General features: G+C 35.7%; 1 protein-coding gene across 2 annotated transcripts in view; it reads left to right on the forward strand.

Annotated features, from left to right (window-relative positions):
- Window positions 1-26,025, forward strand: part of LOC113052260 (dedicator of cytokinesis protein 11) — a 65,853-nt gene that overhangs the window by 8,720 nt on the left and 31,108 nt on the right. Inside the window, exons 7-31 of one of the 2 annotated variants that reach the window (XM_026216675.1) lie at window positions 715-849; window positions 1,246-1,420; window positions 2,892-2,971; window positions 3,679-3,762; window positions 3,869-4,009; window positions 5,409-5,645; window positions 8,322-8,444; window positions 8,749-8,831; window positions 9,016-9,138; window positions 9,496-9,572; window positions 10,246-10,430; window positions 11,163-11,228; window positions 11,339-11,431; window positions 12,066-12,189; window positions 12,729-12,850; window positions 12,997-13,080; window positions 13,176-13,265; window positions 13,576-13,697; window positions 13,882-13,951; window positions 14,109-14,228; window positions 16,644-16,715; window positions 17,400-17,546; window positions 18,529-18,612; window positions 22,829-22,940; window positions 25,553-25,591. In XM_026216675.1, the coding sequence (XP_026072460.1) occupies window positions 715-849; window positions 1,246-1,420; window positions 2,892-2,971; window positions 3,679-3,762; window positions 3,869-4,009; window positions 5,409-5,645; window positions 8,322-8,444; window positions 8,749-8,831; window positions 9,016-9,138; window positions 9,496-9,572; window positions 10,246-10,430; window positions 11,163-11,228; window positions 11,339-11,431; window positions 12,066-12,189; window positions 12,729-12,850; window positions 12,997-13,080; window positions 13,176-13,265; window positions 13,576-13,697; window positions 13,882-13,951; window positions 14,109-14,228; window positions 16,644-16,715; window positions 17,400-17,546; window positions 18,529-18,612; window positions 22,829-22,940; window positions 25,553-25,591 (2,788 nt within the window). The remainder of the gene's footprint in view (window positions 1-714; window positions 850-1,245; window positions 1,421-2,891; window positions 2,972-3,678; window positions 3,763-3,868; window positions 4,010-5,408; window positions 5,646-8,321; window positions 8,445-8,748; window positions 8,832-9,015; window positions 9,139-9,495; window positions 9,573-10,245; window positions 10,431-11,162; window positions 11,229-11,338; window positions 11,432-12,065; window positions 12,190-12,728; window positions 12,851-12,996; window positions 13,081-13,175; window positions 13,266-13,575; window positions 13,698-13,881; window positions 13,952-14,108; window positions 14,229-16,643; window positions 16,716-17,399; window positions 17,547-18,528; window positions 18,613-22,828; window positions 22,941-25,552; window positions 25,592-26,025) is intronic. The other variant, XM_026216676.1, reaches the window with a different exon arrangement.

The raw sequence follows: 26,025 nt of genomic DNA on the forward strand, positions 1-26,025 counted from the left end.
AAAGACTTAAGACGAAAATGTTTTAAAATCGTACCAGTTTGTAAGTTATCTTATAGTCCAATACAGTGTACAAAACAACCGTCGCAAAATTGCAGCAGCTGCGTTTGTTTGAAACGAGAGCGAGGCCGTGATACTAGGATGACATGATTAAATAATTGTACAGATAATACTGAATTGAGTTTTAATATTTTATCAGCTAAACAAACGCAAAGCTCCCACAAAGAAACTGTTCCTAGCAAGAGTACAGCGCAGACTTCAGTTACCCGGATGAGCCTGTGTTATCAGCTTTTACCAGTTGTTATCGAGTGATAACACTAAACATGCTATATAACATAGTGATCAAAAAATGTATAGCCTAAATGCACTGTAAGTTGCTTTGGATAAAACTATCTGCTAAATGCATAAATGCAAATGTAACATACCTCGGAATGTTGCAACTGACCAATCAGAATCAAGTATTCCACAGAACCGTGTAATTTAAAATTTTAAAATACAGTTAGATTTGTTATTATTTCACACAGAGTACAGTTTGTACTGTATTCTTGATCAGGTAAATGCAGCATTGAGAGCATAAGAAAAATCAGACCAAATCCACATTTTTGAACAGATTAGTTTGAATATTTTCTATACAAATGTGAAAGATGAAAATGGCTATAAACATATGACGGCATTTCTGGCTCTATTTTTACACACACATTATTTTGTTCTGCACAGGTGTTCAAGAAGAGGTATTTCTACCTGTCTCAGCTCCCTGATGGCTCCTACATACTGAATTCATACAAAGATGAGAAAAACTACAAGGAATCAAAAGGCTCCATCTATCTGGACTCTTGTATAGATGTAGTTCCGGTAAATACAGATATTTTATTTTTATTTTTTATTTTTACAGATTTGCAGTCAAAGATTGACATGTGGTCAAGGGGTACAATAGTTTACAGGCCCTGATTAACAAGGTTTAATGATGTAATGTAATTATAGAGCTTTTTTGTTGCCAGAAATGAGCATTTTAAATTACAGATTGATATTTTATATTACAACTTGGAAATATCTAGACATGGAAATATCTGAACTTGATTGGATACGTTTTTCAGGAGGTTTAATAACAGCACTTAGCAGCCCTCAGGCTCGGTAACACAACCAGAGGAATCTTCCTTGCTGAACACCAATTATTATTATAACCACAAACACTTCTTAAAGTCCCAGCATTCAATTCCTCCACACACTGACACGGCACATTTCTGGCAGGTTCCTAAGATGAAGCGCAACAGCTTTGAGCTGAAGATGGAGGACCGTTACAGTCACTATCTGGTGGCGGACAGCGAGGCTGAGATGGAGGAGTGGGTGAACACGCTGAAACAGGCTTTACTGAGCGCGATGGATGACAGGAGGAACGGAGCAGAACCTTCCGAAGGTTCTCTGGGTAAACAACACACCCACACACACGTTTTAATTGGCTGTTCTCCCTGTGTCTTCTTCATCTGGGAACAAACGATCCCCTCACATAACCAAATGACAAGCATTTTGGCAACGTGGGGAAACTCTGGTATGTGCTGCTTCCTGAAAAAAGATGCATAGTTCCCATTCTGCTACTTCCAAATATAATACATTTATTTGTTTTCTTTTAGGGCCTTTTTAGAACCTCTTGAACTTTATTTACTCTCTGTATTACACTCTTATAGGAGACAGTCTTTCGGTCCTTCAGTAAATATTCTTGTGTTGATAGATGACTGAAAATGTTAGGGAGGCTGTATTCACACCGAGCAGTTTGAAGAGAATGCTACTTTTGGCCTGTTCAGTAAAGACGCTGATAAACAACTCCCTGTGCTTCTATGGTATAAACTTTGACCAATAGTTGCATTTGTTTTTAAGACCTTCCATGTGCTGGTCATGAGGAAATTAAACCGTTTTCAATTACATGCTTTCAATCTTTTAACTTCTCAAATTTTGGAATGACTAAGGCAGATTTCAGATCTCTGTTGAAATTGTTTTTGTTTTATAATAAAAATGTCTGCTCTTTGGCATGTGGGCTGTAGAATTAGAATGAAACATAACCATATCTGTTAGGATAAGAATTAAACATAACCATAACTACTCTGGTTTCCATTGGTCTATGTTTAACAGACCTAAACAGACTTTGTGTGATAACCCTCTTTGCATGTCCCTACTTGGGAAGCCTTGAATGGCACTGTCCTTGAATGGTGTATAAAATAGTCTAAAATATTTTTTTCTTGTTCAGAATCAGCACTGAAAATAGATATTTAGCCTAAATTAAAAGTAGGCAATTGTCATTAAAATAAGTTATTAATTTAAAACATAAATGCAGTGAATTGAATGTCAGTTGAACAGATTATGATAGCATTATTACATTTTAGCGGGAGGAGAGAGGCAGATATTTTATATCCAGTGTTAGATAATAGTTATTTAAATCTGTCTAATAAGATAAAACCAGATCAGTGTGTAACCTATTTATGGAAGGTGACGTGTTTCTTTAAATCATTCCACCTCACAATGTGAAGAGAAATCTTCTAGCAGCCCACCTTCTCTTGTGTCTGCATGAATAAATGAGAGGAGCTGATTTCCCAGAAAGCTCCACCTACTGTCCCCGATGTGACACCATTTAACACATACACACATTACAGATAATGGTGCTTCTTCTGTTCCAGTGGAGCAGTTCACAAAATCTTTTGGCTTTTTAAATATATCAAACACATTGATCAGCAAATATGAGATTCTGTATTTTACTTTATAAAAGTACAAGGCATTTATGACTGAAGAGCGTTTTAATTGTTCTGCTTGGTGTCTAAGATAAGCCAATATTCACACACTACATAATGATACAACGCTTTGTCTGTGATGCATGCATTTTCAATAGCCTTTTGATTAACAAACAGATGACGACAGCAGTAGCCAGGGGAGACCAGAGAACATTGCTGAGAGCTTTGGCCGGAGTCTTCATCCAGAGCTAATGAAGGTACTTGACACAAAATAATTACAATGCTAACTGTAGTGGTTTGATTACTTCTTTGTGCAGTTTAAGTGGCTGAGGACAGATTACTGGGATATTGTCTTCTGCATACTGTGCAGTATATACTGATGACCGTTTTTAACTCAGAAATATGTAATAGTATGCAATAATATGCATTTAAAACAGAAGTATGCTTCATTGTTGTTGCATGGTCTCATTATGTTACATCATTTAATTCAGTGAGTGGCGACACAAAATAATAAATATTATTTAGCATTTTTAGTCCACTTTTGTGCTTAAATGTCTAAAATTATGACAGGCCAATCAAAAAAAGCTAAAACTTGCAGTTGATTTTACTCTAGGTTTATTCATTGTGCTGGAAATAGAAGGTTCAGTGCATAGTGGGATAAAGTATATTAAAGGAATAGTTCACCCAAAAATTTGCTGAAAAATTACTCACGCTCAGGCAGTTTTGATCTGTTTGGACTATCATTCTGACGGCACCCATTCACTGCAAAGAGTAATGCGATGCTAAATTTCTCCAAATCCAATGACGAAATAAACTCGTATACATCTTGGATGGCCTGAGGATGAGTATATTTTTAGCAGATTGCAATTTTTGAGTGGCTTAGCACGTTTTGGTGAATTTGGGTTGTTTTTACAAATACAACTGTTTTTACAAATACAGACTGTTTTTGTCCTCTTATCTCCAGTATGGGAGAGAAACCGACCAGCTGAATAAAATGAGCAGGAATGAAGGTCGACAGAAGATCTTCACCCTGGATCCTGAGACACAGGTTAGTCCATTATGTCCAATGTACAGCTATTAGAAAGACAGTCTTTCTTTAACTATGCGAAGCAATGAGGAATATGAATCATCTGTATCTCTCCCTTCCTCTTCAGAGATTAGATTTCTCAGGCATCGAGCCTGACGTGAAGCCATTTGAAGAGCGATTTGGCCGAAGAATCATGGTTAGCTGTCACGACCTGACCTTTAGCCTGCAAGGATGTGTCAGTGAGAAGGATGATGGCATCCTAACCAATGTGAGTAAACCTTAAGCCATGCGTTTCATCTTTATTGTCAGTGTCACATTTTTGTTGATCGTGTTTTGTGATGCTGCAAGTGCTACTGTTGATCTTTGATACGTGAGAATGTTTAGACTTTCATGAACAATATTAGCCAGTGCAGTATATCCCTATTATTTTCTAAGCAAAAAAATAATTACACCCTTGGGCTGAGTTATCCTAATGGGACTCCACCATTTGTATTTTTCTTTGTAGATGCAAGTAGTTTTTGTGAATGTCCTGGTACTGTAGCCTGTAGTTTTGGGCTTTGGCAATGACAACTTTCTGTTCTTGTTTTTTAAATGTTTGATGTCACAATTATAGAAAATAAGAATTACAGGCATTTTATTTTAAAAGATCAATTACATTTTTTTTTTTTTCATTTTAGTAAAACTCTTTATTTAAAAAAAAGAAATAATAATAAAAGTTATTGTATTGTATTATAATTGTATTATTTTTTATTATTATTATGTATCTTAAGTATAACAAGTTTTAGTGACATGTTATACATGTAAAAACATTCAGATACATGCACTGCTAATTTAAATGTATATTATATATTAAATTAAAATGTAAAAAATATAAAGAAAAATGTAGAAATGCTACATTTTACAAAAGATTTAAATCTTTTACCTTTTAAATTATCAGTGTTAAAGGAAAATATCATCCAAAGCCTAAAAAAGTATTTGTAAATGTATAGTGTAGTCTTGCCTTTATTTTCCTAATCCTAATGTCCTGTACAGTACAGAGGATAGGTCTATGTAATAAAATATAAATGTATTTTTGAATTACGTCTTTCTTAAGCTACGAATCACATGAAAACAATAAATTCTCTTTGTGTCCCAGGTTAAATAATAAATGTCTTAATTATTGTCTAGCTTTGACTGTCAGGGAACCAAAGTTATGGGTCAGCATAGTTGGATAACATGGAGCTTTGTTTTTTTAATGAGAGATTTTTGGCGTGAGCACAGAGGATCATCCAGAACACATTAATGAATATGATCATGCTCAGCGAAGCACTCTCAAAGGCTCCAGGGAAGGAATCCTGGCGCTCATCAGCAGGGTTTGGAAAGCTTCAGCTCCCTTAGATGCATCTTGACTTTCCCACACTTTGTTAAATGATTAAAAGAGACACGACTGATGCAAATGGAGTGAAATTACACACAGAGATGTGGTTGCAGAAACACTAGAAGTGTAATCTTTTGCTTGAATCTGATTTGCTGTCATTAAATGATATAATCTATATCAAACAAACTTTATGATCCTCACAGCACATACTACTGCTCAGACAGATTGTTTTGTTGAATCGAAGTTACCAGAGTAAAGATGTCAAGACTCATCAGCTTCATTCATTCCACACTCTGTGCTTTCTCCTCAGGTAGAGCCATTCTTCATCAGCTTAGCGCTGTTTGATCTGTCCAAAGGCTGTAAGATCTCTGCAGACTTTCATGTTGACCTCAATCCACCCTGTGTGAGGGAAATGCTTCAAGAAGGCTCCTCTGGGACGCCAAAAGAACCAGAAGGAGGAGATGGAAATGAAGCAGTCAGGGTAAACGGTCACGGTCTGCCGGTTCTCCAGAGGGTCGCAGAGTCTCTTATACGCTTCCCCACTCAGGTAAACGTCATCATCATGAAATGGTAACACTTTAGGACCAGCTTTCTAGACAAATATTCTGAAAAATCCTTTGCTGCAAGAAAATTCTGTACTCCCAATACAGTAGTAATTAAATTATATAAAGACTTTTTACAGAATATACTAAAATATAATAAAAATTGCCTATAAAAACTCACCTACATTATATTAGAAAGTGGTTGTTGGGGCATTTCTATGTGGTTGCTTATGATCCAAGTGTTTTTAATATGTTGTGATGTGATGCTGGGTGGTTGCTTATAGACTCAAATCAGAAGAATCCATACCCAAGAAGGGCTATTATAGTTAACTAAAACTAAAATAAAAAATAAATAAATTTGAAATGGAGAAGTGAAATATGAGTTATTTGGAATATTATATATTATTATATTATATTATAATAATATAATTATATGGTGACCAGTGTATCACAGAGACATGGCTGCAGTGTTAGTTATTTATTAGTATCACTGGGATATTATTATAGTTTGGATTTATATTTCAGATCAATATTTATTTTAATTTAAAATTTAGTTTTAGTTATTTTAATTTATACATTTTTTTCTACTTTATATAAAATACAATATATATATATATATATTTGTTTGTTTCTTATTTTTTATTTTCACACACATGTGTGTATGTGTGTGTGTGTGTGTGTATATATATATATATATATATATATAGCCAAGAAAGTGGCTAGATGAAAACTTTCACATAGCATCTTTATGTTATAATAACATAAAAAATTCAAATCCAGATTTTGATTTTCAAAGATTTATTTAAGAATTTCCTTTTTTTTTTTTTACCCAAAATTCAATAAATCCATTGAATCAATATGAAATATTATTTTCATATTGAAACTGTTGAAAATACACTACATAGTAGGTTGATCGACATATGACAGCCTCTGATCTTGGTCAATACTAATCTTATACACAGGCACTGGACTAAAATACATCCATCACTCATCACTCCCAAAATGAATTCAATGGGTCATCTTTTTAATGCTATAAATTATTTACAGCAATAAAATAAAATCTCATTATGAACAAGAACTTGAACAACATCACATTATATCACAGAAATATTCTTTACATTCAACTTCTAAAAGTGCATTCATCTTTGCCATGTTACATTCATTTAGTTGACTAGTGCTGTGTTGTATTAATAAAAACATATGGCATTAATAAAACACTAAGACTGACAAGCTATGCAATATTGCGTTCATAATCGAATGTGATTCATTTAATGAACGCAATATAGCGTAGCTTGTCTGTGTATTAAATGCATCTGAATAATTTCCATCTGTAAGATTTACAGATACTATTAATCACAAATTCGACTTTACTGATGAGATGTGCATGACAATCACATGCCCTTGTTTGTTGTTCACAAAGTACAAAGTAGATGAGGAAAATGTATTCAAAGCATCATCATTACTGTCTAGAGTGTGTGGAATGGTGCCCTGTGATTGGTTGAGTGGATATTTCGCATTCAGCAAAAAAAGGGAACTGGCGTTTGTCGCGGTTTGGGGAAAAGGGAGAAAACATGGCCTATAAACTCTGTGGATATTGCATTTTGCAAAGCATTAGCAAGCACCATTAAAAAATCAAGATAGAGCTTATTTTTCTTTAGTTTAGGTTCTGTTCTAACTTTTAAAATCTGCACTTTGCTAAAGATTTCTTCAATTGACTGGAAAGCATTGTCCAGCACTGCAGAATAAGAAGGATGATTCTGCTTTTTTTCCGATAGGGAAGTTAATGTGTTTTCAGAATTTTGCACATCCATGCAGTTTTCAGGGCTGCAGGTGGCTGAATATAGCTAGTTATTGTGTGGCTGACTTGCGTCATTTTCACTTGTCATTTTAGTTCTTCCTTCTGTTGAAAGCGCGTGTACATTTTGCAATTGCAGTTAAATGTACAATCATGTGCATGTGAACTTTCATGCCTCATTAGTTCAGTGTACACAACTGAAGACACATTTTTGTTTTATTATCTACATCTGTCACCTTTTGCAGGCCTGATGCCTTTTAATGCAGGATGATACGGAGAGCTCTGCTAAATAAATGCACCATTTTATCTCTGGTATTGAACTTTTCCAGTTATAAATCACGGATTGTTATATCTAACTAATCTTCTCTAGGCTTACTTATGAGTGTGTGTTTTCATGTGTTCGAGCTTGCTCTTCTGCACAAGGCGTGTGGCCAGGGCAGAAACGGCCAAGTTTTAACACCGCACTGTTTCATAGCACTAAAGCTATGCACTAAATCAAAGCCTGTGTCATGACAGTTTCAGGCCTCTGGGAGACGTGACGTGGCTTTACTGGAACTAACATCACGCAGGGTAGCTGACATGAAGAAGAGATGACTGGATGTGTCAGAGAGAGAAAGACACACTAGAGTACAATGACAAGAACAATTTCTTGGCGATTAGTTGCATGCATATGTTTATTTTGATTATGAAATGATTACGTGCATAGAAGAAGTCTGCAGAGGTTAAAAGGAGGCATCTTAGTAATGACTTGAATTAATTACACTGAATTTCCATAGTCAACAACACACTTTCTCATGATAATCTTTAGTGATCTGTCAGACTATTTAATTTTCTTTATTACTTCTATGTATTCGTATAACCACAGTGTGTCCTTTGTGTTGTCCAGGGTATTTTCTCCGTTACCAACCCCCACACAGACATCTTCCTGCTGGCCCGGGTGGAAAAGGTCTTACAGAATGGCATCACCCATTGCACGGAGCCCTACATCAAGACCTCTGACATCAGCAAGGTCTGGTGCTCAATAACACACACATGCTTCGACAGAACTGTAAACCGTTCTTTGGCATGACGTCTTTGTACTAAAAAAAGAGCGTTGCATTACATCAGCAAGCTGTCTGAACTCTCTAGGATACATTTTAACATTTTAAATGTCAGTCTGATGTGGAAAATAAAAGTATTGTATAAAGACAGAATAAAAATATGTTGTATTTATACAGTTTTTGACCTGAATTGTCTTTTGATGATTCAGATTGAAATGCTTCCAGGATGCTCTGTGGAATATTTCCATGCCTTTCTATGTGTCCGTTTCTCAGACAGTACCGAAAGTCCTGAAGACTGCCAAGCAGACGTGTCAACGGCTGGGGCAATACCGGATGCCCTTCGCTTGGGCTGCCAAGTAAGACACAGAAACTCGCTCGTTAATGGACAAGTAAAGCTTAAATGGTCTAACTTCTACATTAAGTAGAAATATTCAAACTTGAATGTCACAGTCAGTACTCTTCAGAAATCATTATAGTAAATATTTAGGTAATATGTAAGTGTTTTAAAGTCCATTTCTGGTGCTGTTGTTGTGTCTTCAGACAGGTGTTCAAAGATTCCCAGGGCAGTTTAGACATTGCGGGGAAGTTCTCTCCACTCTACCGCCAAGACAGTAGCAAGATCTCCACTGAAGACCTCATCAAACTGCTGACAGATCTCAAAAAGTGAGTGGCAAAGTGTGTGTACCAGACGTAATACACCGTCTTTTGATGCCAGGTATCCCTAAATTGTCACTGTGAATTTGACATGTAGGAAATTGTCCTGGGTCAGCATGTCTGTAACAACAGTCCTGATCTGATCCCTGACCTAGACACTAGCCCTGAATCAGAGGGAAATTATAATAATGGTGTACAAGGGTTTAAGATGAACCCTATTCCTTTGCCTATCACTAAATTGTTGATGTGAATGACATGTTGCACTTGGCAAAATCCCTGTCATCCACCATGAATGTATTTCCTTGTTTGTCACTTTATTATATTATGCATTATGAATGTTTTGAAGAGACTTTTATTTTCTTGTAGACCAGAGAAGAATAAACTGCAGATAATCCCTGGACAAATTAACATCACTGTTGAGTGTGTGCCTCCAGACTTGTCAAGTAAGTTAGTTTGTCTTTTTTTAATTTAATTTGGCTTTTAATATTAGATAACGCCTACTAACACTAGAAGGCGGCGAATTTTTTAATTTTCAGTAACAATTTATTTAAAGGCACAATTTAGCATATGATGCAATTCATAATTTTATGCTTTTGCATAATAGTAACAAAAAGTACCTTTTAGTTGATTGGATATCTGTTTAACAGATTTTCATTGATATGTGATTTTAATTGATACAGTGTTCATTAGGAATAGTCTTTTTGATATGTTTAAAAATAGCTAGGTTAATTAAATTTTTCTTATTTTAATTTTTTTTAGTTTTCTCTTTGAGTGACTTTTTGTGTCTTTATTACTTTTAAAAAAGGAATGGGTTGCCAGTTTGTACACTGTGGAAACATTTTGTTTTCATGATTTAACCCTAAAAATCCTTTACCTAATCTTGTGTCCCTGTTTAAAAAATGACTGTCCTATGAAAAATTGCTTTCTAAATCTGTCATTATGCTAACAAGGTGGGAAAAAAAAGTACACAGTCAGAAGGTTTTAGTCCAATGCGATGACATCAACTAACATTTTTTGGAAAAAATGTAATCCTCTCCATTTCAGAATGAACAGAACACATCATGAGGGTTAACATAATAAAGAATGGTATTTAATGTATAAGTTTTATCTTCACAGACTCGGTCACATCCTCTTATATTCCCGTGAAGCCGTTTGAGGAGCAGTGTGAGAGGGTGTCCGTGGAAGTGGAGGAGTTTGTCCCAGAAGAGGCCAGATACAATCATCCATTCACCATCTACAAGAACCATCTCTATGTCTATCCTCAGCAGCTCAAATACGACAATCAGAAGACGTTTGCCAAGGTGAGGTTCCTCTCACTTCACAAAGCACATTCTGTAATTAGTGGAAGTGGGAAGCTGTGGGTGGAGGTGCAACAACAAGCTCCTTCAAGCAGTAACAATGTCTGCCTACGTGTTTTCAAACATGAGGCTCTGTGAAAAGCCCCAGGGATTCTATTCATAATCAATTCACAAAACATCATATCTCTAATTAAACAGACTTCAGGGTTAATTGCATCCTCCTCCACTGCTGGAAAGCTCAAACTGCATTCAACTGTTTGCCCTATTACTCTCTAACTTCTTTTCTTGTATGTTAGAGATGCTACCAAACATTTATACAGATCTAGTTCCCAATGATACTAATGACATCTGTTTATTGCCTTTTTTATTCAGTTTCATTCATTAGCAAAATAGCAATTTGCTTTTTTTATCACTAAGTAATTGGTGACCTATTATTGGTGTCCTATTTCCTGCTGTAAAGATATGGAAACATAATTTTTATTAGTAATATGCATTGCTAAGATCTCCATTTGGACAAACTTAAAGTTGATTTTGTAAATCTTTAGATTTTTTTTGCACTCTCAGATTCCAGATTTTCTCGGTCAAATATAGCCCTACCCTAACGAACCAGGCATCAATGGAAAGCTTATTTATTCAGCGTTCATATGATGTAAAAATCTCAATTTTGAAAAATTGACCCTTGTGACTGTCAGGGTCACATATATGAAGTGGTCTGATACAGTGTTTTTCTCCCAGGCTCGAAACATTGCAGTTTGTGTTCAGTTCAAGGATTCTGATGATGAAGGAGCCGCCCCATTGAAGGTGACGGTTTAATAGTTTTTGTGTGGTATCAGTTTTATTCCCTCAATTCTTTAATATTTTATAGTTAGTGCAGTGTTATGTGTAACTGACTAACCACTGTTTGCTTTTAGTGCATCTATGGCAAGCCAGGGGGTCCAGTTTTCACCACTAGTGCTTTTGCTGCAGTTTTGCATCATAACCAGAGTCCAGAGTTTTATGACGAGGTGAGATCCATATGTTATCATGTAATGTTATTCTTTCACAATATAATAGCACATCTTTAATTATCTGTATAAATCCATCAGGCACGTGACATCACATCATATTGGACGTTTTTGAGTAAAAACCATTAATGTTATTGTTAAACCATCATTACTCTTAAAATATAAACACATCCTTCTGAGACCTAAAACTATGACATTTACATTACTAACATTTGAGCAGACCGAGCTATGAACAGCACAAAGCACAAGCTTTCCCGAGTCAAGGAAATGAAGAGCTGAATCTGTCTGTAGACGCATCCTGATAAGCTTCACCGCAGTCCTCAGGCCCAAGATATTAAAGACAGATTGTTGTTCAGTAGATGAATGAGTCACAAGACATCAACATAGACCGTACACACAGACATAGCCACAAGCTGTTACAGTATTGCATAATTTGCTGGAACAAACAGAATGATGTCATTAGCTGGAGAAGCTGGTTAAAGGAGTAGTTTTAGCAAAAAAATCACAATAACATGTTTATATTTTCATGCACTGTATTTATGAGTCACAATCAGGCTTATAAAAAACACAAACCATTCTTTATTAGAGTAAATCAAGATTCCTTAATGTTGAAGTATTTTCATCTCTGTCACAGATTAAAATCGAGCTTCCAGTTCACGTCCATGAGAAGCATCACCTTCTGTTTACTTTTTACCACATAAGCTGTGAGGCCGGCAACAAAACTACCACCAAGAAACGGGACGGAGTGGAAACACTGGGTGAGTGTGTGCCTGTCTGCTTGTGTATTGTTTACACATCCGTTCCGAAGTTTACACTCATCAAGATTTAAAAAATGAATAATCTTTTCATCAAGGACACATTAAATTGATCAAAAGTGATAGTAAAGACGTTCATAATGTTACAGAGGATTTCTATTTCCAACGAATGATGTTCTTTTGAACTGTCTATTCATCCAAGAACCTTTTAAATATTGTCACGGTTTCCATAAAAATAATGAGCGGCTCAACTGTTTTCAGCATTGAGAATAATGAGAAATGTTTCTTGAGCAGCAAATCAGCATATTATAGCATAAATAATTTTTTAAGCATCACGTGCCACTAAAGACAGAAAATTCAGCTTTGTTTAAATATAAAACAGTTATTTTAAGTTTTTAATTTAATTTTAATTTTAATATTTTTTATAAATGCCAAAATGTACATGAGACTTCTTTTTGAAAACATTACGAATGGATTACAGTCGAGTGGTGGTGTGTGTGTGTGTGTGTGAGGAATATACCTTTAACTCTCACTCTCTACAGTGGGTTATTCCTGGACTCCTTTATTGAAGGATGGCAGAATACACTCCTCCGAACTACAGCTCCCTGTGTCTGCCAATCTACCAGCTGGTTACATGTATGACAAAAGCCAAGACTCAAAAAAGGTACGATCTTCCTTTCAGCAACACTAACTCTAAAAATGCATTGATTGTTGGTTGGTTCATTTGTTCATTGATGGTTTGGCTACTTGAATTGATCAATACACTGATTCATTCAGTCATTTTGTGTGTGTTTTTTTTTTTTTTTGCAGTCTTCCCCAGACATCAGATGGGTGGAGAATGCCAAACCATTATTTAAAGTCCGAGCGTATGTAGCATCAACAATTTACACTCAGGTATGTTGATCTGATCTAAGGATGGTACTGAACTGAAAGTAATGAAGTGTTCTGTAAAATAAAAGCATTAAATCTAGTAACTCTCGTCCATCCAGGATTTGCACCTCCACAATTTCTTCCAGTATTGCCAGCTGATGAGGTCAACATCTCAGGGCAATCCCGCTGAACTCATCAAATACCTAAAGGTGAGAATTGGATGTCCTCAGTTAATTTAAGTTCAACAATTTATGTATAAAACCACTCAATGTTTTGTGCTTTTTAACTTTTTTTGGAGCACATATTGTACACTACTGTTAAAATTTTTTGTCTGCCTACTCTGGTTGCATATGTGTGATCAACAGTAGAGGTAAACAGTAATATTGTGAATTACCCAGTATTAACTGTTTCTATTTGAATCTATTTTAAAATGCTCTTTATTCCTCTGATGGCAAATATGAATTTCCAGCAGCCATTACTCCAGTCTTCAGTGTAACATGAATTCTTCTCATTTCCAAGTGCCTGCATGCAGTCGAGACGCCGGTCATCATCAAGTTTCTGCCAACGGTGTTCGTTCAGCTCTTTGAAATCCTCACGATGCCGAGCAAGGAGGGTCTAGACATTGCTGTCAACTCCACACGGTGATTAACCACTTCATTTGTCTTCTCAGAAAGACACCAGCTTCTGTAGCTTTCTTGTATTTCTGTTTTGTATGCAGAGCAGCCTATGAATGCATTTGTTGTTTAGGGCAATATTTTTCCTTATTTAATGGTTTTTTTAAGTGTATAGGATTGCTATGTCATCAGATGCCTCTGTTTGTCCCAGGGTAATCATTCACATGGTGTCTCAGTGTCATGAGGCCGAGCTGGAGAACTACTTGCGCTCTTTTCTGAAGGTACAACATCATAGCTCCCTGTTATCTTTTCTATAAATTTGTTTATCTGATCATACTCGACCATTTGTACTCTTCTGATTTAGTTTATTTTAATTTACATTTTTAAATGTCAAAATCAGTGTTTTATTTTATTTTGACCTAATGTTATATTTTGCAGTATGTGTTTCGGATCAACAATGCAACTTCGGAAAACTCGACACATGAAGTTCTGGCTACAGCAGTGACGGTCATCCTCAAACAAACGGCAGACTCCAACACCTGCAACAAACTCCTCAAGGTGACCGAGCTGTTCAGAGTATGAGCTACTCTCTTTGCACAGCAGATGGCACTGTTGGGTTTCTTTTCTAGCCTTTTGAGTCACTTCAGAACTGCGGTTTATTATCCAAGTAAGTTATGAGGAATCAGTGGGTTGTTCCAAAAAACAGATCATGATATGGCCATTGAAACCCAAATATTTACATATAACATTTCAGAATCATGTAGTCAGTGCCACTGGACCTTCCTCAGTCTCTTCAAATCAATGTACCCGACTCGTCTCATAAGTGGTCCTAGATAGCAAAACCTGTCTTGGGGTCAATTCATCAAAATTGAGATGTAAACATAATCTGAAAGTTGAATAAATAAGCTTTTCGACTGATGTATGGTTTGTTAGGATCGGACAATATGTGGCTGAGATACAACTATTTGAAAATGAGGGTGCAAAAAAAATCTAAATATTGAGAAAATCACTATTAAAGTTGTCCAAATTAAGTTCTTAGCAATGCATATTACTTATCAAAAATTACATTTTGATATTTACAGTAGGAAATTTACAAAATATCTTCATGGAACATGATCTTTACTTAATATCCTAATGATTTTTGGCATCTATCATTTTGACCTATACAATGTATTTTTGGCTATTGCTACAAATATACCCCAGTGACTCAAGGCCCCCATATGCTCAAAACGAAATTGAAGAATAAACTGATATGATTTCGAACAATATCAGGCTGAAACAAGATCATTTTGAGTTTGTTTCGGTAGTTTGAAGCAGCTGACCAAAGCAAACTTTCTGGAAGAGTTTGTTTTGGCTCCTAAACACCTTTGAGCCTCCATTGGTCTGTGGAGATTACGCAGTGGGTGTGTTCTGAAACTTAACCTTAACGTTATATTTTCATTCAACCGAGGTCAGGCAAGAAAGAAAAATATTTTAGGCATAGTCCCTAGCAACATGAATACACTGGAGTGTCGAATAGCCATAAATATATCCAAAACCGGAACGATCGCTCGCAGACAGACTTCAGAGAAAGAGAACGCATTTAATTCCTAGAAAGAAATTGCAACGAAGCTTGGTCTCGAAGACCCGAAATTGTTCCAGAAGCGACGCTGAGAAACACCAGAGACGAGTTTTCCAAATCCATGAAAAGAATGAAAGGAAAGAGTAAAAATAAAAGCTAGCAAGCACCAAATACATGTGTTTTAAATAAATTTTACGCCATTCTTCTGCTGCTTTTGTTGTTCTTTTAATAAACAAATTTAAAGGGTATACAATAAATGAAATGCCAAACTAACATTATCAAAAGTAAATCATGACATCACATAAAATTTAAAAAGGTGTAACAATTTATCCAGTTTAATAAATGAAAATTTCCAGATTATACTACAGTTTTCAGGCCATGAGACATTCACTCTTCTCATAAAGGACTGATTATGGGTTTTTTTTTGTCCTGGAAACATGATACTTGACTAAACATTATTCTTTTGTCTATAATATTCTGGCCATTATTGCCCGTCTCACACCTAGATCGCCTACTCTTCTTCACTTCATCGTTGTTGTGTTTAAGGGATACACGTGAGCGTTGTGTCACATGTTTATATTAATCTACACCCGTCTCCAGCAGCGCGGGGGTGTCGGAATGTTTAAAAAAATCAGTATTCCGTCGCTCTGCCTTTTTGAACTTCTTTTAGCCCCGAACTTTGTTTGAAGTATATCAAGCCATTTAAGACTTGGTTTTTGACTGGTTTTATGTGTATTTTTATATAATTTTTCATAAATATATTTAATAGTCTTTTTACGTAACCATTTTCTTGGGATTCAGTTCTCAGAGCTTTCTTGGAACTAGATTTGAGGGAATATGCTTTTTCATATGAATACTAGTTTGACTGGTGTCAGAGATCACATCGTACTGTTGTAGAACAATGAGTCCATTGTTTCTGCAATGCAGTTAGCTTTCAGTTTGCTTTACTTGTGTGATTATGTTGTGATATTGTATACTTTTATGTGTATGTTTTAAAATCTATATCTAGTGGCACGCATTCAGAACATTCCTGTGATATGATTTGGTATACATTAATATTATTATTCTTTTTAAACATTGTTAAATAGATTTCATGTTACACTACTGTACAAGATTTGAGGATCATTTTTTTCCCTGAACAACATTGATGCTTTTATTCAGCAAGGATGCATTAAATGAATCAAATTTAAAATGTTACAAAATAATTCTATTTCAAATAAATGCTGCTCTTTTAAACTTCCTATTCATCAGATAATCCTAAAAATGTATGATTGATAATAAAGAGAAATGTTCTTTGAGTAGCAAATAAGCATATTAGATATAAGGATCATGTGATACTGTATAGGCACTCATATATGACGTTTATCTGTGTTATTGTATGAAGTCTTTTTTCTTTTTGTCTTATATTACAGTATTCCTGGTTCTTCTTTGAGACCATCGCAAAGTCAATGGCACAGTACCTCCAGGATGGTAACAGAATGAAAGTTAGTATAACCCGCTGACATACTTTACACTTTAAATCACTATCAAAGAAATTTAATATCAATTAACAGCCATCTGTTATCTTAGAGGAGTGTATAGGGCTTTACTTTCCACTTCCTTTTCTTAGTCATCGTCCTTAGTAAAACACAATTAAAAGTAGCTGGATGTAAATAATCCTGGGCTGTCGAGCAGGATGTTGTTTTCCACTTTTGGCATTTATACATAGAATGCGGTTAACTTCCTCATTCTAAAAAGTTTGCATGATCAGGGTATCTGTGAAGGAGCACCCTTCAAACTCCAAAACAAGGAACACGAGCTGCGCTGCACTCTACTGTTGACACAGAGTTGTCTTTTGCATGTACAGTGTGTGTTTAACAGTTCCAACTTCATGTCAGGCTATTTTAAACATGTTCAGACCTTACTGACATGCTATTGGATGCTATTTGCATAACTGAAATCATGACTTATGTGTGTCATTTAAAGGCTGTTTGTAAAGTCTGTTGTTCAAACATGCCTTCAGCACAATACGTAGATTGCATGACACTCAAGAAAAAGGTTGTTAAAATTGGACTTGCATACGGTTAGAATATATAGGGGCATTAACAGCTGAAATCCTACTTTACTTACAAATGACTCTATGTGACAGTTAAGAATGTGAAACCGCCTCTACTGTACATTTCCTGCAGATGCCGCGAGCCCAGAGGTTTCCAGAATCATTCCACCAAGCACTGCAGTCCCTGCTGTTGTCAATCATGCCTCACATTACTATGTCCTACGAGAAGTTCCCAGAGGAGGCCCGCTGCATCAACTTTAGCCTGGCCTGCTTCATCAAGGTCAGGCCTAGAGCTGTAGTATTTAGTATGGTCAGGCTTATTATTTAAGGTCAGGCTTAACTCTTTAATGTCTCAATGAGGTAAACAACACAACTGTTTTCAACATTGATTATAAGAGATGCTTCTAGAGCAGCAAATCAGCATATTAAAATGATTCCTGGATGATCATGTGACACTGAAGAGTAAATGGCAGCTGAAAATTCATCAGTACATTTTAAAAATTCAAATATTCTTCTGTCGATATTTCACGATATCAATGTTTTTCTGCAGTTTTGATCAAATAAGGGGGCATTTAAAAAAATGTCACTGACCTCAAACTTAAGAAGGGTTGTGTGAATTTGTAAAGCAGTTGCATAATGTACAGGAAAATCACAGCAAATTTCGTATTTCATATTTTCCTCTATATTTTTTACCACATACAGGCCAAACGTAATGATTGTTTGAGAATGATATAATCTCTTAATGATCAATGATACATATCAACCATTAAAATCTCTTGCAGTTTGTGCCACTAGAAGGTTTTTTTTTTCTATGAAAAATATCCTGTAGTTGTATATTAACCTATTAATCATGGCTTTTTCAAATGCCATTCACACTAATAATTAAACTGAAGTGATAAAATTTGGTAGATTGGTGCAATTTGATCAGTTTCATTTAATAATAGCTATTATTTGAAGTGTTTCAACATTTGGACCAGTGTGTTGTAATGTAAATGTCACTACTGGATCTTAAGCCAAGCTAAGATTTGACTGAATGTCTGGCCAACATCAAGACTTTAAACCAAAGTTAAACATGCTTCTCTTTCTCCTAATTGTCCCTGGCACTAGAGTTTAACCAAACACGTTTTTTATCGTTCATAAATAATATGTGTAAAGTTTTATTGTGCCTCTTTCTTTACTATATAATTTTTATTTATTTATTATTCACATGACCTCATTTTAAGGCATTACATTGTTCTGACTGAAACTCTCCCCCTTCACAGCGCTGCCTTACGTTCATGAACCGAGGATTTGCTTTCAGTTTGATAAATGACTACATGTGTGGCTTCGGCCTGAAAGATCCAAAGGTAGGCAAAATAATTCAATGTACATTACATGGTCAAAGCAATGCTACTTACATTTATTTAGTGGGTTGATCATATTAATTGGTAAATGATTAAATGTTTTTTTTTTTGCATCAAATCAACCTGGTGGTCTTCAAGGTAACATTAGTGTCATAATTAGTGGTGTCAATCGATTAAAAAAAACAAATTAATCAATTGTTATCGGAGATTAATCGCAACTAATCCCACCTAGAATTAAAGTTTTTAAATATACTTTTATACTGCAATAATTTTACTTTCTATTTTCAAATTAATGTAGAAACCGATATCTCTAGGAAATTGTTTTTTCCTCCCCAATACCCTAATAGGATAGTTCACCCAAAAATAAAAATTACCCCATAATTTACCCTCAAGTCATCTATTTTAGGTGTATATGACCTACTAGTTTCCAATTCCAAATCCAATTGGAGTTATAATAAAAAACTATCCCTTAAAGAACTAATCATTGACTATAGCCATTCAACACTACTGTATAATTGAGGTCTGTCAATTTTTTACATTTATTAGACTTTAAAAAAGTTAACTTAATCCTCAAAAATGTCATATTTTGCAACCTTTGCCCTTCAGCAAGTAGGAAATATGTAAATTGAATAAAGTTATCAAAGACTAAATTCTATATTAAATATAGATGAATCCTTAAAACTCTGATCTTATGAACAGACATCTCAGCAGCTGGGTTATTAGATTATTTTGGCTGCTATTACTTTAAAAGCTGCTGCTGAACACTTCTGGCACAAGCATATTTTCTCAAAACTCTTTATCTTTTCTGACCCACTTCAGGTCAAATGTCTAAAGTCTACTAATGCTGACCGGTTGAATCATTGTGCTAGATGAGGAGACAGCTGGGCTGCTCCAGGACTGTTTTGAAAACAACTGAGAAATGCTCTTAAATGTGACTCATATATAACAAATAATTACATGCATGCACAGTTTTAAAGCAACTTTAATAACTTTTTTGATAGCTTCATGACATAACTTTAATATTAAATGTTAAAGACTACAGACTGCTGCATTTGTGCTTGCTATTGAAGAGCAAGTGCTATGAACACAATATAACGTTTGAAAATTATTTTTACTGACATAAGTTCGCTTGTCACCTGTACCATTTCCGCACTTGCTCATCTAGCGCATGACACTGACGTGAAGTTAAAGTGCGCATATGAAAAGTCTCCCGATTGATGTGGCCATAGAGATGTTCTGTGTCAAAATAAACACAGAGGGCCCTATCATACACCCGGCGCAATGTGAAGCAAGGTGCAGCACAAGTGTGTTTGCTAGTTTCAGTCCGGCGCCATTTTCCCATAAAGAGCCACGTCAATTAATTTAGCTCATTTTTGTGCCCATGGGCGTGCTGGTCTAAAAAAGAGGTGCGTTCAGGTGCATTGCTATTTTAAAAATAGACTGAAAATAGACTGCGCCATAGACAACTCAAACCTGGTCTAAAGTCTGGCTCAATGTTTTTTCTTTGTTATTTAAAGAGAATTTCGAAACTAAGTTTCTAGAGTCTGGAGGAAGGGTGGAGAAGCTCTTAGCCCAAGTTGCTTGAAGTACAGTGTTATGTTTCCACAGTCTGTGATGATTTGGGGTGTAATGTCATCTGCTGGTGTTGGTCCATTGTGTTTTTTGAAAACCAAAGTCACTGCACCCATTTACCAATAACTTTTGGAGCACTTAATATACTTCCTTCTGCTGACCAGCTTTTTGAAGATGCTGATTTCATTCTCCAGCCGGGTTTGGCACCTGCCCACACTGCCAAAAGCACCAAAAGTTGGTTAAATGACCATGGTGTTGGTGTGCTTGACTGGCCAGCAAACTCACCATACATGAACCCCAAAGAGAACCTATGGGCTATTGTCAAGAGGAAAATGAGAAACAAGAGACCAAACAATGCAGATGAGCTGAAAGCCACTATTAAAGAAACCTGGGCTTCCAGACCACCTTAGCAGAGCCACAAACTGATCACCTCCATGCCTCGCTGAATTGAGGCAGTAATTAAAGCAAAAGGAGCCCCTACCAAGTCTTGAGTACATGTACAGTTAATTAACATACTCTCCAGAAGCCCAACAATTCACTAAAAATGTTTTTTTTTTTTTTTTTTTTTGGGTCTTATGAAGTATTCAAATTTGTTGAGATTTGTTGATTGAATTGGTTGGGTTTTTGTTAAATGTCAGCCTAAATCATCGCAATTAAAAGAACCAAAGACTACTTCAGTCTGTGTACATTGAATTTATTTAATACACAAGTTTCACAGTTTGAGTTGAATTACTGAAATAAACAGTTTTTTTTTTTTTTACTGTCATTTTGCATTATTGACACACTGTTTCCTAATGAACCTTGTTAATTTGCTTTGACGCAATGTATTTTTTTTAAAGTGCTATTTAAATAAAGGTGACTTGACACGACATTTTAAAATCATTGAGAAGCACCTGTATTTTGTTGTTGCATTCAAGCAATTGACGTCAAACTACCGCTAATTCATAAGTGAAAGTAAAATGGGTAGGCCTACTGCGCTTTCACAAGCTATTTAAAAGGAAAAGTGATATGGTGATACCGGTATTATCAGTGTTGTCACGCGCCGATTAACGGGGTGGAAAATTTCCTCACCGTCACAACCCTATTGAGGAGTCCAGACAGACAGACATCCAGATAATGGGTGTGACTCATAGAGGAATGCTGAATAGTTTCTCTGTTCTCATCTTCTGTGATGTTGATAGTTTTATTGTGGATTATCCTATCATAACATCATGCATGACTCATTTTTTCTTGCAAATTCTATGTGCCACAGCCTGTCGAGAAATAAACACATGCTTTTAAAGGGTGCAAAATATGTATTTTTAATAATAATGAATATCTAATTAAACCTCATATTTCAGTGGAAATTATGCTAAACAATAAATTAACACTGAACTATATTTGTGTATACAAAATCTCGATTTGAAAACTGTTAAATTAATTTATTGTAGTGCTTTTCACAAAACCAGATTTTCTGAAGCAGTTTGTTTGAGTTGTTTTTTTGTTGATGTTTGAATTTTATGAATTTCAGAAAATGGTTGATTATTTTATTTATTTATTATTATTATTTTTTGAAAGCATGTGTATTCTACCCTCTACATTGCGAGTAAATCACTAAATTTTACTCTATGCGACTAAATGATGTCTATCATTAGCCATTGGCTAATAAATTCTTAGATTTTCCTCGCCAGTGTGTGTGTTCACATTTTCACTCGCTGAACACTCACTGAGCGCTTCAGAGTTCTCTCTCCATCAAGCGATCTGTACTTTTCAATACATCTCAATGGACGCACAGTACACCTGTATTTGCCGAACTGTAAACTCTGTGTGAGGGCGCACGACTCACCATCGCTTTACTGATAGCGCTGTTTCTCACACATGCACAGAGTGAGAGAGAGTCTTACCATGCTGAATCAACACGCTATATGTAAACTTTATTCTTTGTTGTATTTTCCTGTTAAAATAATGGAGTTCATTTAGAATTAGCAGAAGCAGAAGCCGGTTTCTCCGGTAGTGGGCGGGGATAATGCACAAATGGCGCTGATCTATTACCGTCCCTGTTTTGATTTCAGCAAATCAGTTTGACTGAACGAAGACAATGTGATTAATTTTCATGAACCCAGCAGCTCATCAATCTATAGTGCATTGTATATTATTAGTATGGCAGTAGAATTAGTTGCAGTATTATCTTTTAATAATAATTAATATGATTTACTACCCTTAATGACCAATAATATTGAAGTACATTTAATCTTCTTCAAAACTCAAAACATCACTTCTTCATACTGCACATTGTTGTTGTAATGGCTAAATTCCCTTGTAGAACTGAAAACTATTTATTGTAGTATTCAGTGTAATATCAGTGTAATGTCTTGATGGACTTGCTCCCCATTATTAATCTAAACTGCTGTACTTTTATTCACCTTCTCGCTCTATTTGGTCATCTGACTCAAACCTGCTTACTGTACTTTAAAAATGAACTTGTGTTAATAACAAGTGTTGCTGAAATCGGATGTGAGTTAAAACAGCTTGTCAGAGCTTGTACAGATACGCTGTTGCGATTAAATCTGTTTTATCTTGTCTGTTTTGCTCTGACCTGTATCTAGATCTCCAAACCAGCTTCTCCAGCATCGCACTCACCTTTTTTTTTTTTACGCAATGTTTGCAGGCACTTACAGAGATGAAGTTTGATTTCCTTATGACGGTGTGCAACCACGAGCACTACATTCCTCTAAACCTGCCCATGGCTTTTGGCCGAACCAAGTTGCAGCGAGTTCAAGGTAGGTCTCTCCACCCTCCACCCACCCCGCTTGACTTTCCTTGCCCCTACCCTCCCCTCCATCCCCCTTTAACAACTTCACCACTTTAAGATCTGCTAGCAGCTCCATTCATTATGCCATGTAACTCGAACCTGAAAACCAGCCACACAGGGATTTAAATGTCACGTGATGGCACTTAAACTTAACATATCATTTGTGCAGGAATCTGAATATTTTGCCCTAAAAGTTTCCCCTAAACACAGAATTTAGCAATACAGTTATAACGCATGTAACATGAAACTCATGTAGTCATGAGCTTATCAGTTTCACCAAAAACGCTCTCCTTTTACTAAAACCTTCAGTCAATCAGCATGGATAACTATTCCAGTCTCACCATAAGCAGAGTTCATGTTTACGATTTCTATGTTAATATATTTTAAAGTATAATTGATTCCTGTAATAGCAAAGCTGAATTTCCAGCACTTCCCACTTCATTTTCAGCGGGAGAAATGCTGCAGGTGGCAGAGTGATGTCATGCCTAGTTTCTAGTGGCACAAACCACAAAAGAAAAACTTCTCACAAATGATGCGTATCATTGATCAGTCAGTGATGATTGCATTTGGCTTTGATGTAGTCAAAAGATATGAAGGAAAAATATTATATTAACTGTGGCTTTCCTGTAGTTTATGAAACTAATACATATTCACACAAAGAAACACACACACACACACAAACATATTTAGACTATACACCCCTTTCAAAAGGTGATTAAAACTACACTGTATTTCTCTTTGTCGAAAAGCGCCACCTAATGGCAGAGAATGCATTTGCATTTTCATTCAGCACATCTGATGCTTTTGTTGCTGTCTGTCAGTGTTGTAAATTTGAACATTTTGATGGAAAATAAGAGCTCAACTCGAATAATTAAAATAGAAATCTTTAGCGACATTATAAATGTCTCACTTTTGATCAATTTAATGCATCCTTAATAAAATATATAATTTAATTTGCTGAATTAACCCTCTGGGGACGGATTGGGCGGTACCGGCCAAAATGGCATACTTTTACAAATGTGTAGTTATCTCAAAAACTATTAATGCTAGAGAGATGTGTTTTTTTTTGCCGTCTTCCTCAGATTCCGCTGAAAACAGCGGTGTCCAGTTTGTATATTAAACACTTCCCTTATTGCGCAATACCACTGCGTAAACAGGCCAATGAAAACGATTGTGCTAGGCAGATTCAACACACAACAGCCAATGGAAAAATTGCCGCTGGGAGGAGTCTTTTTCTTACCCAATCAGAGGAAGGTTATGTCTTCTAGCCATTCAGAGGACTCTGTAGTAGCTCTGCTGTAGCCTTGTAAAAGCTGGCTGGACTATAGTAAAAGACATGTAATCAATAAGCGTTCAGAGAATCAGCATCAGGGTGGAGAAAGCAGAACGCGATCGGAGTGTTACAGAGAGCGATCGGAGTGTTAGCGAGCACAAAGAGATAAATTCGAGAGAGATACAGCATTATTACAGAATTGTTTTATCAAAATGGCAAGCAGTAAAAGATTTACGGCAGAACAAGCTCTGGAACAATTACTGGAAAGGCCTGGAGAGGCCTTTCTTTGCTCACTGGCATGCCTAGGACTGTTTTTAAAAAAAGTTAATTATTTAATTGTTCTTTACACATTTGATTAAACAATAACACATTTCTGTCAAGCAAAGAGTTTGAAAAAATATATTTTCTTTGTTCAAAAACTGTTCTATATTGTGTGTTTTTCAGTAATAAATGACAAAAATCTAATTTTCGTTTTTAAAATTCTCTAGTTTATTGTAAAATTTTTCACTCATACTTCCTTTATATAAACATATTGCATGCATGCTTATGGTAGCTTAGGGTCTTCTGAATCCATAGATACCAAACACAGGGTGTTTCATCTCCTTTACATATGATTTATAAGCCCAAATATAAAAATAGAGAAAACAGACCAAAAAGGGCTTAGTCCCAAAAATAAATAAAAAACGCCTAGGACTGTTTGTAAATAAAGTTAATTATTTATTTGTTCTTTACACATTTGATTGAACATTAACCCATTTCTGTCAAGCAAAGAGTTTGAAAAATATATTTTTGGGTCAAAAACTTTTAACTATTGTTGTGTGAGGAAGGATTTTCAGTAATACATGACAAAAATCTCATTTTCGTCTTTGAAATTCTCTAGTTTATTGTACAATTTTTCACTCATACTTACTTTATAGACCTATTGCATGCATGCTTATGATAGCTTAGGGTCTTCTGAATCCACTGATACCAAATACATGGTGGTCCATCCTCATTACATATGGTTTATAAGCCGAAATGTAAAAATAGAGAAAACGGACCAAAAAGGGCTTAGTCCCCTAAGGGTTAAATGTGCAACAATGTAGCATTCTGTTCTTTGAAATGTTTGTCATTACATAATGCATAATTAACCATTTAAAATCCATTTCAAAATAAATAAAGAAACAAATGAAAGGAAATATGTAGTTTTCAGTATTCATTAGTGAGTACTATTCCGTTTCAAACACAGCCACACACCCTCACAGCTTCACTTCCACCACTGATAATAGCAATCCTGCATGATTGCTTCCTTTTATTTATTATTTCAGATTTAATTTCGTATGCGGTGGAGCGTTTTGGTGTCGTAGGTAGGTGATACCGATCAATGCCGACGCAAACGCACTTCCAGTCACCAGATAATCGTCCTGATAACTCCACTAATTGCCTTGCTCTGCTCCTGCATCATTCATCAATCACTGTCTAACTGCATTTGATACTTCAGGTCGAGGCCTTTGCTTTTTCTGTAACCAAGCGTAACATATTTGCTTTGCTCTGATTAACTTTAATGACTAAATGTGTCATGTGACAGGATTTTTGGAATGCTTTTACACCACAGAAATTAAAAGGGCAGGGTTTTCATGCTACCTGAGATGTTTGTTGCTTTAATGAAGTGTATCCTTTATTTGTCTGTCTTGTACTCTCTGGACTTGCCCTTTTTAACTTATTAATACTACACATGCAGAATGAGTGCAGAAACATCTTGTGTGCACTTGCTGTCTGGTTTTTATTACTATTGTTTTAG

Source organism: Carassius auratus, chromosome 32, assembly GCF_003368295.1.
Source record: "Carassius auratus strain Wakin chromosome 32, ASM336829v1, whole genome shotgun sequence".
Lineage (NCBI taxonomy): Eukaryota > Metazoa > Chordata > Actinopteri > Cypriniformes > Cyprinidae > Carassius > Carassius auratus.